The sequence below is a fragment of the Coregonus clupeaformis genome, unplaced genomic scaffold, assembly GCF_020615455.1.
Source record: "Coregonus clupeaformis isolate EN_2021a unplaced genomic scaffold, ASM2061545v1 scaf1373, whole genome shotgun sequence".
In the NCBI taxonomy this organism is placed as follows: domain Eukaryota; kingdom Metazoa; phylum Chordata; class Actinopteri; order Salmoniformes; family Salmonidae; genus Coregonus; species Coregonus clupeaformis.
This window is the reverse complement of record NW_025534827.1, coordinates 67,872-81,280: the sequence shown is the minus strand read 5'-3', so window position 1 is coordinate 81,280 and position 13,409 is coordinate 67,872. Positions and strand designations below refer to the sequence as shown.

Sequence of the window (13,409 nt, the reverse complement as noted above, 5' to 3'; positions counted from 1 at the left end):
TCACACACTATAGCTTTCAGCTGTTGTAATTACAGCATTTATTAACTGTCACAAATGTAGACATTCCACTTGCAATCAACACTCCCTTGATGCCATACAGAACAAAATATTTCACTACCTACATGAATATGTGTTCTATGCTGCAGGCATGTAAAAAGAACCTTCGAGAGTATAATATTTTTTTTATTTAACCTTGGGAAAAATACTCAGTAAACTGAAATGATGTTAAATGCTTTATTTGTCATTAGTATTACATTTCCAGTATTAAAGGTGGATGTTGAACTGCACAGGATGTTGTAGATTTGTGGGACCGTGCTGGAGGATCGAAGCTAGGATCAGACTTAGTAGGTGGCCATGGTGCTGGTCAGCCAGTCGTTGAAGATGCACACCTGTAGGAAGAGAAGGAGAAGGGAGACATTAGTAGACACTCAATGGGAGGCAACATGAGAACCATCAATCTATGTTTAATAGACTCAATGTATTTTTCTTTTGGGAAACCAAGTGATGTCACAGTGATGTATGTATGTTGATGTTTTCCTCAAACACAACAGGAAAACTATTTTTCTGTCTTACCTTGGCGTAGACACCGGGGTTACCGGGCTCGGCACATCCGTAACCCCAGGACACAACACCCTGCAGCTCACCGTTGCACACCACAGGGCCACCGGAGTCACCCTGAGAGAGAGAGAATGAGAGATTTACTTCACTGTTTCTCTGTACTGTATTTTTGGTCCTAATAGTTTTGATAAGCTGGTCAGAGGCAGTAGTAGAGCAGGACTAGCCTCTACAGGTCAGTGCTGTTCAGTACCTGGCAAGAGTCCTTGCCTCCCTCCAGGAATCCAGCGCAGAACATGGCATTAGTGATCTGGCCAGGGTAGGAGTTGTCACAGTCGTTGAAAGAAAGGATGGTGAGGTTCAGGCACTGCAGCTTGTCGCTATCGGCGGCTGTAAGGATGGATGAGAAATGAAAGAATGGATAGAAAGAAAGAAGGGGGAGTGAAAGGCAGAACATGTCAATTATGTATCATTTACATCTGAACACTGGCAATGGTTACATGACCAAGTATATTTTATAACCTAGCCCCAAAATACATGAAAGTATTGACATTGTTGCTGTACTCACTGGAGCTCATGGTGTTGCCCCATCCAGAAACGGTGCACATGGTGCCAGCGGGGGCCCAGCTGGTGGGCAGAGCAACAGGCTGCACGTAGGTGTTGAGGGGGCGGGCTTGCTCAGCTTGATCAGCATGATGTCATTGTTGATGTTGTAGGAGCTGTAGTTGGGGTGGGGGATGACGCGGGAAGAAGAGATGAACTGCTCGCTACCCTCAGTCCTGGCAATGTTGTGCTCGCCCAGACGCACCTCCACGCGGCTTTGGGTGAAAGAGAGAGAGAGAGTTGAGAGAAAGGTGGAAAGGACAGTCTTTCATCACTTGATGGTGTTCTGTGCTGAGCCTTGGGGTGCAAGTGAAGTGAACTGCATGATATACTGTAATCTGGAAAATCGGATGTTGTTAAGCCATGACAGGCATGTAAAGTAAGTAAATGGCCTTGCAAAAGCCTTGACGTGTGCGAGCCGGAACGGCTCATAAGAGCAGGAGCCCATCTCCTCTTTCTGTAGCGTGAGGAAGCTTGATGTACCAGTACACATATTGAATGTATTAATCAAATGGAAGTCTTACTCATCTATAAGCACATAGGATACTCCATGTACAGGTATGTAGTTTACACACGACATGTAGCAGTGAGCAGCAGACACAACCCAGTTCTCGTTGACCAGGGATAGGACGATACTGTAAGATTAGGCGATTCCTTATCAGTTAGGCTTTCCATACATTTTTGGGGGCCAGAGAGCCATGTAGATAAGGCTGGGGTTAGAGTTGGAGTTAGGGATGGGGTTGAGTCAGGTGTTGAACATAAGGCAAGCGTCATAATAGTCTCACCAATTAGTTAATACCCAATCAGCCATAGGACAATAACATTAAGTGATTCCTTATCAGTTGTGTTTTCCGTAAAAAAAATTGGGTCAGAGAGCCAGGTAACAAACGGAATTACTATTTTGTTCAAAGATTGTAGCCATTCCAATTATGTGTGATTTCCTACACACTTCTTTATAATGTCAACCAAGAGCCTCCTCTTTCTGATATTCCATCAGCAGAAGCGTCTCAGGGGTACAGCTTTAAGTGATAAATACCATGTATTCAATCAAGTTCTTCATTTTGGTTCCAAGTTAGTGTTTACAGTTAGTGATGACCTTGTGTTTGATCACACACATTGTGGAAAATAACTTAGCTACTGTTTTGATTCTAACCCAAATTGATTTTGTTTCTTCTACTTAAAAAGCACTTTTTTTGATACAATAACAGTTGTTATCTTTGTTATTCTGAAGGTCTGCCACAGTTCAATCTAATTCTACATGAATTTACAATTTTATAAATTCATAAAATTTATGTAGGTTGTCTCATGAATTAGGCTTTCCATACATTTTTGGGGGCCAGAGAGCCATGTAGATAAGGCTGGGGTTAGAGTTGGAGTTAGGGATGGGGTTGAGTCAGGTGTTGAACATAAGGCAAGCGTCATAATAGTCTCACCAATTAGTTAATACCCAATCAGCCATAGGATTGTCTTAGGTTGTCTTAGGATTGTCCATAGGTTGTCTTACATGAGTAATTACACAGTAAGAAGGGCACTGTAATGTAAAGTATTACCTTTGTAGTGTGTAATAGTGTACAGTTTGGGGCATTTTGAAAAGTGGCTTTTCAAAATTCCTTTACAGCAGCAAGATACATTGACATCATTAATGTGGAAAAACTCACAAGGTGTCGCCAAGTGCTAAGTTAATTAGCAATCATCTAACAATAACCCATGTTACCAATGGCACTTTATGAGCTCAAAGAGTAAATTATTCTCAACACATTCTACTATAATACTTGTTATGAATTCACAATGATGACTCATTCACTTATTCCTTCAAGTCATTACATTAGCGATACTGTTGTGACCGGGTACATTTTTAAGAATTATTAAGTGATTAAAATGTGTAATTCTGTTACCAAATTGGTAACACAATTAAAGAAAAATCAGTAAAATATTTACTGTAGTCAAAAAAATGCTGGGTTAAAAACAATCCAATTTGGGTAAATATTGGACAGAACACACGTTGGGTTATTTTGATCCAGCCAGTCGGGTCACTTAGTTGAGTTGTTGGGTATGAGTTTCTCAAGTGCTTATGCACATACCAATGTTGGGAGAGTTACCACTTTGTTATAATATTTAAATAATAATGTTATTAATTTTATATTAAATATGTAATGTGCAAAATTATTGAAAGAAAATAGACATTTGCAGTGTACAACCTTAACATGATGAACAGCAATTGCATTTACTCTCATGGACCAAAAATAACTATCTGAAAGCCACATCCAATATGCCACGTCTCCTGAAAATGACCAATTACCCAAACATCAGTTTGGTTTTTATTCATTTTCATGCTGGGTCTTTTTTAATGTAATCCATAAGTTAAGGAGGCCTTTTAGTGAGCATGTCTTTCAGATAGTTCTTCTTGGCCACCCGTGAGAGTTAATGTAATTCCTGTTCATCATGTGAAGTTTGTACACTGCAAATTTAAATGTTCCTTGAATATTTATGCACATTACATATTTTTATGTAAATGTAATAACATTATTATTTAAATATTATAACAAAGTGGTAATTATCCCAACATTGCGATAAGCATAGGCACTTGAGGAACTCATACGCTTATGTAAGCCTCATTAACACTACAAAAGTGTCAGTGCTCAACCTTAGCAGGTGACAGTACAATAGAACAGATTAACCGGAATGACATATACACTCACGGGTGGCCGAAAATAACTATCTGAAAGCCACAAACCTGCTAAACCATGCCTCCAGTCTAAGTGACCCAACTGGCTGGGTCAAAATAACCCAATATATGTTCTGTCCACTATTTACACAGTGTGCAAATGAATTGAATAGTGTGCAATTTAATTGGCTACAATTGGAAAACACAGTGACCCTAGCCTAGTTAGAAGACAAGAAGGTTTAGATGTGATATGCAAGTCATGGCTTAATCATTCCTACCTTCTATCTATATTATATCATGCAGTTCACTTCACTTGCACCTCAAGGCTCAGTACAGAACACCATCGAGTTATGAAACACTTACCTTCCCACCCCTTTCCCTCTCTCTTTCTCCCGTCTATCTCTTTCTCTTTCACTCAAAGCTGCGTGGAGGTGCGTCTGGGCAAGCACAACATTGCCAGGACTGAGGGTAGCGAGCAGTTCATCTCTTCTTCCCGCGTCATCCCCCACCCCAACTACAGCTCCTACAACATCAACAATGACATCATGCTGATCAAGCTGAGCAAGCCCGCCACCCTCAACACCTACGTGCAGCCTGTTGCTCTGCCCACCAGCTGGGCCCCCGCTGGCACCAAGTGTGTCGTCTCTGGATGGGGAAACACCATGAGCTCCAGTGAGTACAGCACCAACGTCAATACTTTCATGTATTTTGGGGCTATGTTATAAAATATACTTGGTCTAGTAACCATTGCCAGTGTTCAGATGTAAATGATACATAATTGACATGTTCTGCCTTTCACTCCCCCTTCTTTCTTTCTATCCATTCTTTCATTTCTCATCCATCCTTACAGCCGCCGATAGCGACAAGCTGCAGTGCCTGAACCTCCCCATCCTGTCTTTCAACGACTGTGACAACTCCTACCCTGGTCAGATCACTAATGCCATGTTCTGCGCTGGATTCCTGGAGGGAGGCAAGGACTCTTGCCAGGTACTGAACAGCACTGACCTGTAGAGGCTAGTCCTGCTCTACTACTGCCTCTGACCAGCTTATCAAAACTATTAGGACCAAAAATACAGTACAGAGAAACAGTGAAGTAAATCTCTCATTCTCTCTCTCTCAGGGTGACTCCGGTGGCCCCGTGGTGTGCAACGGTGAGCTGCAGGGTGTTGTGTCCTGGGGATATGGGTGTGCTGAGCCCGGTAACCCCGGTGTCTACGCCAAGGTAAGAATATAGGCTTCTGCTGCTATGTTTGTGGGTTAAAGTATCATGTAATTTCAAATAAATACTATAATGGGTTTGTGTGACAGCATTCCTTTATTAGACCACTGGTTCATCCCTGTCACAACTACATGTTTCTAACTTCAATAATACCAACTTTATCCCAGGTCTACAGTAACTTGGCCCTGTGTCCACTAATGTCTCCATTCTCCTTCTCTTCCTCCAGATGTGCATCTTCAACAACTGGCTGACCAGCAACATGGCTCATTACGCTCAAATCGAAAAATAATTAAACAAAATAATGAAGATTTATATCATCCTACTCGAGTTATAAATTACGGCGGAGGGGCAGATTCCGGGTCGAGAGCCAGACCCGATCCCCCGGTACAACGACGGGGGCCTCACTGCGGTGGCGGTCAGCGTTGGCCTTCTGACGACGCACGGCGCGCTGGAGGTGAACGTGGGCAGCATCCCACGTCTCCTCCGCACCCCGAAACCAGTCATCCACCGCAGGAGCCTCGGTCTTGCTCTGGTGCCACGGTGCCAGAACCGGGTGTTAACCTAGAACACACTGGAAAGGCGTTAGGTTAGTGGAGGAGTGGTGGAGAGAGTTCTGGGCATATTCTGCCCATGGCAAGAACACCGACCACTCCCCCGGCCAGTCCTGGCAGTAGGACCGCAGGAACCTACCCACGTCCTGATTTACCCATTCCACCTGCCCATTACTCTCGGGGTGGAACCGAAAGGTCAGGCTGACCGAGACCCCCAGACGTTCCATGAACGCCTTCCAGACCTTGGACGTGAACTGGGGACCTCGGTCAGACACTATATCCTCTGGTACAACGTAGTGCCGGAAGATGTGTGTAAACAGGGCCTCCGCAGTTTGCAGAGCAGTGGGGAGACCGGGCAGAGGAAGGAGGCAGCAGGCTTTAAAAAAGCGGTCCACAACGACCAGGATGGTGGTGTTATCTTGGGAGAGGGGAAGATCAGTTAGAAAATCAACACTTAGGTGAGACCATGGTCATTGTGGAACTGGTAAAGGTTGTAACTTACCAGCTGGGAGGTGCCTAGGTGCCTTACTCTGGGCGCACACTGAGCAGGAGGAGACATACACCATCATGTCCTTAGCCAAGGTAGGCCACCAGTATTTTCCAGCCGATACCTGGGTGACGTGTGTGCCCAGTAGATCAGACGATCAAGGATAAGAGCAGGCACGTACTGTAGCCCATCTGGACACTGAGGTGGAGAAGGATCCATGCGTAATGCCTGCTCCATCACCCATACTACCGGCGCCACAATGCAGGAGGCCGGCAGTATGGGAGCGTTGTCGCTGGGCCTCTCCTCTGTGTCATACAGCCAGGACAGTGTGTCTGCCTTCACGTTCTTCGTACCAGGGATGTATGACAGTGTAAAAGTATGACAGTGTATTCTTCCGGGTGAAGAATAGGGCCCACCTGGCCTGGCGAGGATTCAGCCTCCTCGCTGCCCGGATGTACTCCAGGTTACGGTGGTCCGTCCAGATGAGGAAAGGGTGTCTTGCCCCCTCGAGCCAATGCCTCCACACGGTCAAGGCTCGGACAACAGCCAACAGCTCCCGATCACCAACGTCGTAGTTCTGCTCCGCCGGGCTGAGCTTCTTCGAGAGGAACACACAGGGGCGGAGCTTGGGTGGCGTACCCGAGCATTGAGACAGGACAGCTCCTATCACAACCTCAGACGCATCCACCTCCACTACGAACGGTAGTGATGGATCGGGGTGGGCCAGTACTGGGGCTGAGGTGAACAGACCCTGCAGTTTGCTGAAGGTGTCGTAGAAATATTTGACTCAAAAGTAGTCAACTCAAAATATCTCTCAAGAGACTGGAGTTTGTGAATCCAAAAATTAGACATGTATTATTTGCATAACAAAGCCGAGCTTGCTCCATGGAGCAACTGCTTGCCCTGAACCGGAGCTGTCCTTTTATACAGACACAAATGCATAGTCAACATACATAGTTACTCCTCTCTATGTGAATGAATAACATATTTTCATTATCACATGTTGGCTACTCACAGGGGCTACTTGCGCTTCTCTAAATGGGGCCTCTGTATCTTATTAGTGGCGTGACTCAAAAAATTATGTACATACGTACATTAAAGAACAATCACACTCTGTATTGACTATATTCACTATCCAGACATATATCTGAAGTACAAAGTATTAATCATGTTCATTCTGTTTTACCTTTATCATTTCATAACACATTATAAAACATATCAATTAATACTTAAACATGGTTTAAACATGTCATCCATAACCCATTCTCAACCACATACATTTAAGTATTTATCATTTACCATCCTCCCTGGCCCTTGAGATTATGTGCATGTGGCTATGTGTCAGGTCATAAGCACAAACAAATGATAACACTAGTTCCATTGTTACTCCAATCTCCACACAGCCACCATGAGGAGTTGTATCTCCATCACATGTCATTGACATACCCAGACCAGCTGCAGGGAGTTATGAAAAACACATAAATGTCTCTGCTCTGTATCAAGCCTTCAACTGGTTCTCAATCCATAAACATTTTTAAGGCATATAGGTGTTTAATTCTACAACATATGTACTTGAAAATCATCTATAAAGGCCAGGTCAGCCTCAGCAGACCAGCGGAGCCGGGACGGCCCACCCTTCAACAGGGATGTAATGGGAGCTGCGACCTTGCCAAAGCCCCGGGTAAACCTCCACAGTAGTTGGCAAAGCCAAGGAAACGCTGCACCTCCTTAACCGTGGTTGAGTCGGCCAATTACGCACGGCTAAAATGCGATCTCCCCGCCATCTCCACACCTGAGGTGGAAATGCGGTATCCAAGAAGGAGACGGACTGCTGGAAAAACATACACTTCTCTGCCTTAGCATAAAGGTCATTTTCCAAAAGTCGGGCCAGCACCCTTGCGAACCAGGGACACATGCTCGGCGCGAGTAGCGGAATACACCAGGATGTCATCGATGTAGACCACTACACCGCGACCAAGCATGTCCCAAACACCTCGTTCACAAAGTACTGAAAACTGAGGGGAGCATTCATCAAACCATAGGGCATCACCAGGTATTCATAATGCCCCGTGGTTGTGCTGAATGCTGTCTTCCACTCATCTCCCTCTCGGATACGCACCAGGTTGTACGCACTCCTGAGATCTAATTTGGTGAAGAAGCGCGCCCCATGCATTGATTCAATCACTGAAGGAATGAGGGGGAGAGGATAACTAAATCTTATCGTCTCCCTGTTCAGTGGTCAATAATCAATGCACAGGCGCAGACCTCCGTCCTTCTTCTTCACAAAGAAGAAACTTGAGGAGGCGGGTGAAGTGGAGGGACGTATATACCCCTGGCGCAGGGACTCGGTGACATACGTTTCCATAGCCACCGTTTCAGCCTGTGACAGGGGGTATATATGACTCCTGGGAGGTACAGCGTCTACCCGGAGGTTTATCGTGCAATCCCCCGCCCGTTGAGGTGGTAATTTAGTTGCCTGCGTTTTAGAGAACGCTTGCGCCAGATCGAGGTATTCAGGGGGAATGCGCATGGTGGAGGTACTGTCTGGACTTTCCACCATGGTTGCACCAACGGAAACACCTAGACACCTATCCTGACACTCTCGCGACCACCCCGCGAGAACCCTCTGTGGCCATGAGAAGGTGGGGTTGTGGAGTGCTATCCAAGGGATACCAAATACCACAGGGAAAGCAGGAGACTCAATAATGGAAAAAGTAACCTGCTCACAATGAGTCTCCTGGGTAATCATGGTGACTGGTGCAGTAACTTCCTTAACCAACCCTGGATAGGGGAATCAATGGAATGCCTATACGGTGTGCGAATGCCCTGTCCATAATGTTCCCAGCTGCGCCTGAATCGACTAGCGCCTTACACTGGGGAACTACCATGTGCTCAGGAAAGGAGACAAGTATTTTACAGTGCGCAGCAGAGGGCTCTGAACGAGTGTGGGTGTTCGATACCTGGGGTGATGCGAGACTGCCCTGCCTGTCGCCTCCAAACCCAGAAGAGCGTTGACGACAAAGTGTGGTGAAATGTCCCTTCGCGCCACCAGTGTGGCACTCCGCTCTCTCGGCTAGCGGTTCCACCCATCTCCATCGGTTCTGGGTCCGAGTCGGCCGGGATGGAAATGGGCAGACCTCCTCCAGGACGTCCTCTGGTTGCCAGCAGGTTGTCCAAATGAATGGCCATGTCCACCAGTTGTGAGAAGGACAACATGGTGTCACGGCAGGCTAGCTCCCATCGGACATCCTCTCTCAGATGGCACCCGGAACTGGTCAATCAGGGCCCGCTCGTTCCACCTGGACCCAGAGTTCAAAACTCCAATGCGAGGTCCTGCGCAGTCCTCGTCCCCTGCCTCAGGTGGACCAGCCGCTCGCCCGCCTCTCGACCCTCAGGCGGGTGATCGAAGACCGCCCGGAAGAGGCGAGCGAACTCCCCGTAGTTCTCCAACGCGGCTCCTCCTTCGTTCCACACTGCGTTGGCCACTCCAGGGCTTTCCCCGAGAAGCAGGAGACTAGGGCAGACACCTTCTCCCGCTCCGATGGAACCGGCCGGATGCTGGAGAAGTAGAGCTGCAGTTGGAGAAGGAATCCTTGGCACAGCGCCGCTGTCCCGTCGAACTCCCGTGGTCGGGATATCTGGATCCCTCCGGGTGCTGGGGTGTAGGTGGCGGGATCCGTTGACCAGCTGGTCTCGACGGATCGGGCTCTCTCCTCTCCAGGTGTTGGACGACCTGAAGAACCCGACCCATCGCTTCACCCAAGCTGGCTAGCATAGTTGAATGCTCCTGGACCCGTTCCACGACTCCAGGCATGCGCGTCTCTCCCGCTGACTCCATAACGGGGTGGTGTTGAAGGATTCAGGCGCAGGAGGGTAAATCACAGAATAACAGGCTTTAATCTGCAAAATACAGGTTTACGCAGAAATGTGTCAAACACACTCCAGAGCACAAAACAGGCGCACTGGAAAATACAAGGCACACGGGAAATACTCCCATCGATACAAAATACACGAGCTCCACTGAGCTTCACTAACCTCCACAATAAACAATCACCCACACAGACAAGGAAGCAGAGGGAACACTTATACCATGACTAATGAGGGAATAAGGACCAGGTGTGTGTGATTGAAGACAAGACAAATGGAGTGATGATAAATGGATCGGCAGTAGCTAGTAAGCCAGTGACGCCGAACGCAGAAACCTGCCCGAACAAGGAGGGGAGGCAGCCTCGGCGGAAGTCGTAACAGTTATTGACTGTACGTTTTGTTTATTCCTTATGTAACTCTGTGTTGTTGTTGTTTTTATCGAACTGCTTTGCTTTATCTTGGCCAGGTCGCAGTTGTAAAAATTACGGAAGCATAACCCCATAAAACACAGAACTAATGTTGCAACTTATTAATTTATGGAAAATGTGAATATGTCTATGACGTTTCAATATAAAGAGGTTTGTGGTGAGAAATAATTTATCTTAACAGTTTACAAGGTTAAAGGGATAGTTCACCCAAATTAAGAATGAACATAATCCTAATGATTTGTAGAGAGAGTAGTCTGTGCAGTGAGAGAATCTGTACTCTGTGGAGCCAGAGAATCAGCAAACCAAGTTTTGTTTGATATGCTCCTGTGACAGGTTAAAGGACATATTCATAGCCTGTTATATACTAAAAAGTATTAGTAAGTTCATGGTATGTAAGGATCTTAAAATATCTAAGGTTAAAAAGATCATGCATCCAGTACTAGTTCATAGAGATTGATAAAATTCATAAATGTGTTAAAATCCGTCAAGTGTAAAAGGGTAAATATTGTAAGAGGAATGTGTAAACGTTATATTGACTACTTTATTTTGTGGTGCCTAATTTAAGGGTAAAAGTGTTAATCTGTGATCTACTAAATGCTCTTAATCTATGAGCCTGAGATCGATTGCTCTGGTCTCCACCCAACTTTCTGGGGAAATCGCGGTCTTTTTCTCATTACACTAAAGTTTTCAGTGAGGAAATATAACTGCGTCACTTTCGTGATTATTTCTCCCCTTTTTCAGGGGCGTAACATTTTGGAGGCTCCGCTGAGATTGCTGCTCAGATGTCCGGCTTCCACATCCTGGTCGCTGAATTCCGAGCCAGCTAAATCCCTACATAACAACCCAGGCAGGCTGCAGTGAGGAAAGTGTTGCTGTTCGAGGGGAGCTGGAAGTTGGGGGTTAAGTACGTGTCAACTGAGGCCGTTGAGAGACCATCAGAGACAGTAAGGACCATCTAATTCAGAGTCAACTCCTGCACAGTAAAGGTTCCTCCTGTCCTGTCAACATGACAACCGCCTTGGAAGAACTACAGGAAGAGGTAGTAGGAGAATTGCACACCCTGACTAAAGACAAGTTACTAGACGTATGTGATTTCCTTGACATATCAGGCGAACAGAGAAGAGTTGTTCAAGACAAATCCCGCATATCACTGATGACTCACATTATGATGTTCCTTGAAAGAGAGGAAGTTGCAGAGTTAGAAGATGGCGGCATGTCGGAATTATTGTTACTTAAAGACAAAATGACGGAGATGATCAGTGGCATAGATAGCAAGACAGGGCAAACTGACCATGATATTGAAACAGCCAGAACACATCACAGAATAGAGGGACTGAGAACTGTAACCCCACAACAAGGGGTGGGAACTGAGCAGAGTACTGCAGACAAAGCCAGTGATTCTCTGCGCCAGCCCCAACCCCCTGCCCATCTTCAGAGGAGCATGCAGCTTGTCACGGTCGTCTATGTCGTCCAAGTATGACCAAGGCGCAACGTGTCCAAGAAACATGACTTTATTTAGCAAAGTAACCAAAATCCAAAACAAAAGACGACTCAATGAAGTCCACGGTACACAGACCGAAAACGGAACAAAAACCCACAAAATACAAGGTGAAACCACACGGTTTAAATATGGCTCCCAATCAGAGATAACGAGCCGACAGCTGTCACTCGTTACCTCCGATTGGGAGTCACATGAATACAAACAAGGAAGACAACCACCTAGACACCCCAACCAAACAGCACACAACAAAACGAACACACCCTGGTTCAATAACAACGTCCCGGAACCAGAGCGTGACAGTACCCCCCCTAAAGGTGCGAACCCCGGGCGCACCAACATAAGGACTAGGGGAGGGTCTGGGTGGGCGTCTGTCCACGGTGGCGGCTCTGGCCCCGGTCGTGATCCCCACCCCACCACAGTCACAACCTGCTTCAGTAGCCTCCTCCCTATGACCACCCTCCAACTAACCCCACCTGGACTAAGGGGCAACACCGGACTAAGGGGCAGCACCGGACTAAGGGGCAGCACCGGGATAAGGGGCAGCACCGGGATAAGGGGCAGCACCGGGCTAAGGGGCAGCACCGGACTAAGGGGCAGCACCGGGCTAAGGGACAGTACCTGACTAAATGGCGGATCCTTGCTGGCTGGCTCTGGCGGATCCTGGCTGGCTGGCGGATCCGGGCTGGACGGCTCTGGCGGATCCTGGCTGGACGGCTCTGGCGGATCCTGGCTGGACGGCTCTGGCGGATCCTGGCTGGACGGCTCATGGCTGGCTGACGGATCTGGCTGCTCATGGCTGGCTGACGGATCTGGCTGCTCATGGCTGGCTGACGGATCTGGCTGCTCGCGGCTGGCTGACGGATCTGGCTGCTCATGGCTGGCGGACGGCTCTGGCTGATCCTGTCTGGCGGACGGCTCTGGCTGATCCTGTCTGGCGGAAGGCTCTGGCTGATCCTGTCTGGCGGAAGGCTCTGGCTGATCCTGTCTGGCGGAAGGCTCTGGCTGATCCTGTCTGGCGGAAGGCTCTGGCTGATCCTGTCTGGCGGAAGGCTCTGGCTGCTCCTGTCTGGCGAAAGGCTCTAGCGGCTCCTGTCTGGCGGAAGGCTCTAGCGGCTCCGGTCTGGCGGACGGCTCTGAAGGCTCATGGCAGACGGGCGGCTTTGCAGGCTCAGTACAGACGGGCGGCTTATGCAACGCTTGGCAGACGGGCAGTTCAGGCGCCATAGGGCAGACGGGCAGTTCAGGCGCCGTTGGGCAGACGGGCAGTTCAGGCGCCGTTGGGCAGACGGGCAGTTCAGACGGCGTTGGGCAGACGGACAGTTCAGGCGCCGTTGGGCAGACGGGCAGTTCAGACGGCGTTGGGCAGACGGACAGTTCAGGCCCCGTTGGGCAGACGGCAGACTCTGGCCGTCTGAGGCGCACCGTAGGCCTGGTGCGTGGTGCCGGAACTGGAGGTACCGGGCTGAGGACACGCATCTCAGGGCTAGTGCGGGGAGAAGCAACAGGGCATGCTTGGCCCTGGGGACGCACCGT

At 47.9% G+C, this 13,409-nt stretch overlaps 1 protein-coding gene and 1 pseudogene across 1 annotated transcript; one reads left to right on the top strand and one right to left on the bottom strand.

Annotated features, from left to right (window-relative positions):
• Window positions 1–278: 278 nt before the first annotated feature.
• LOC121542852 lies at window positions 279–1,777 on the bottom strand (annotated as a pseudogene).
• A 2,396-nt stretch (window positions 1,778–4,173) lies between these two features.
• On the top strand, window positions 4,174–5,057 carry LOC121543807 (trypsin-2-like). The gene is made up of 3 exons (XM_041853956.1): window positions 4,174–4,495; window positions 4,674–4,810; window positions 4,944–5,057. The coding sequence occupies exons 1-3, from the start codon at window positions 4,174–4,176 to the stop codon at window positions 5,055–5,057; spliced, it is 573 nt and encodes a 190-aa protein (XP_041709890.1).
• The last annotated feature ends 8,352 nt before the right edge of the window (window positions 5,058–13,409 follow it).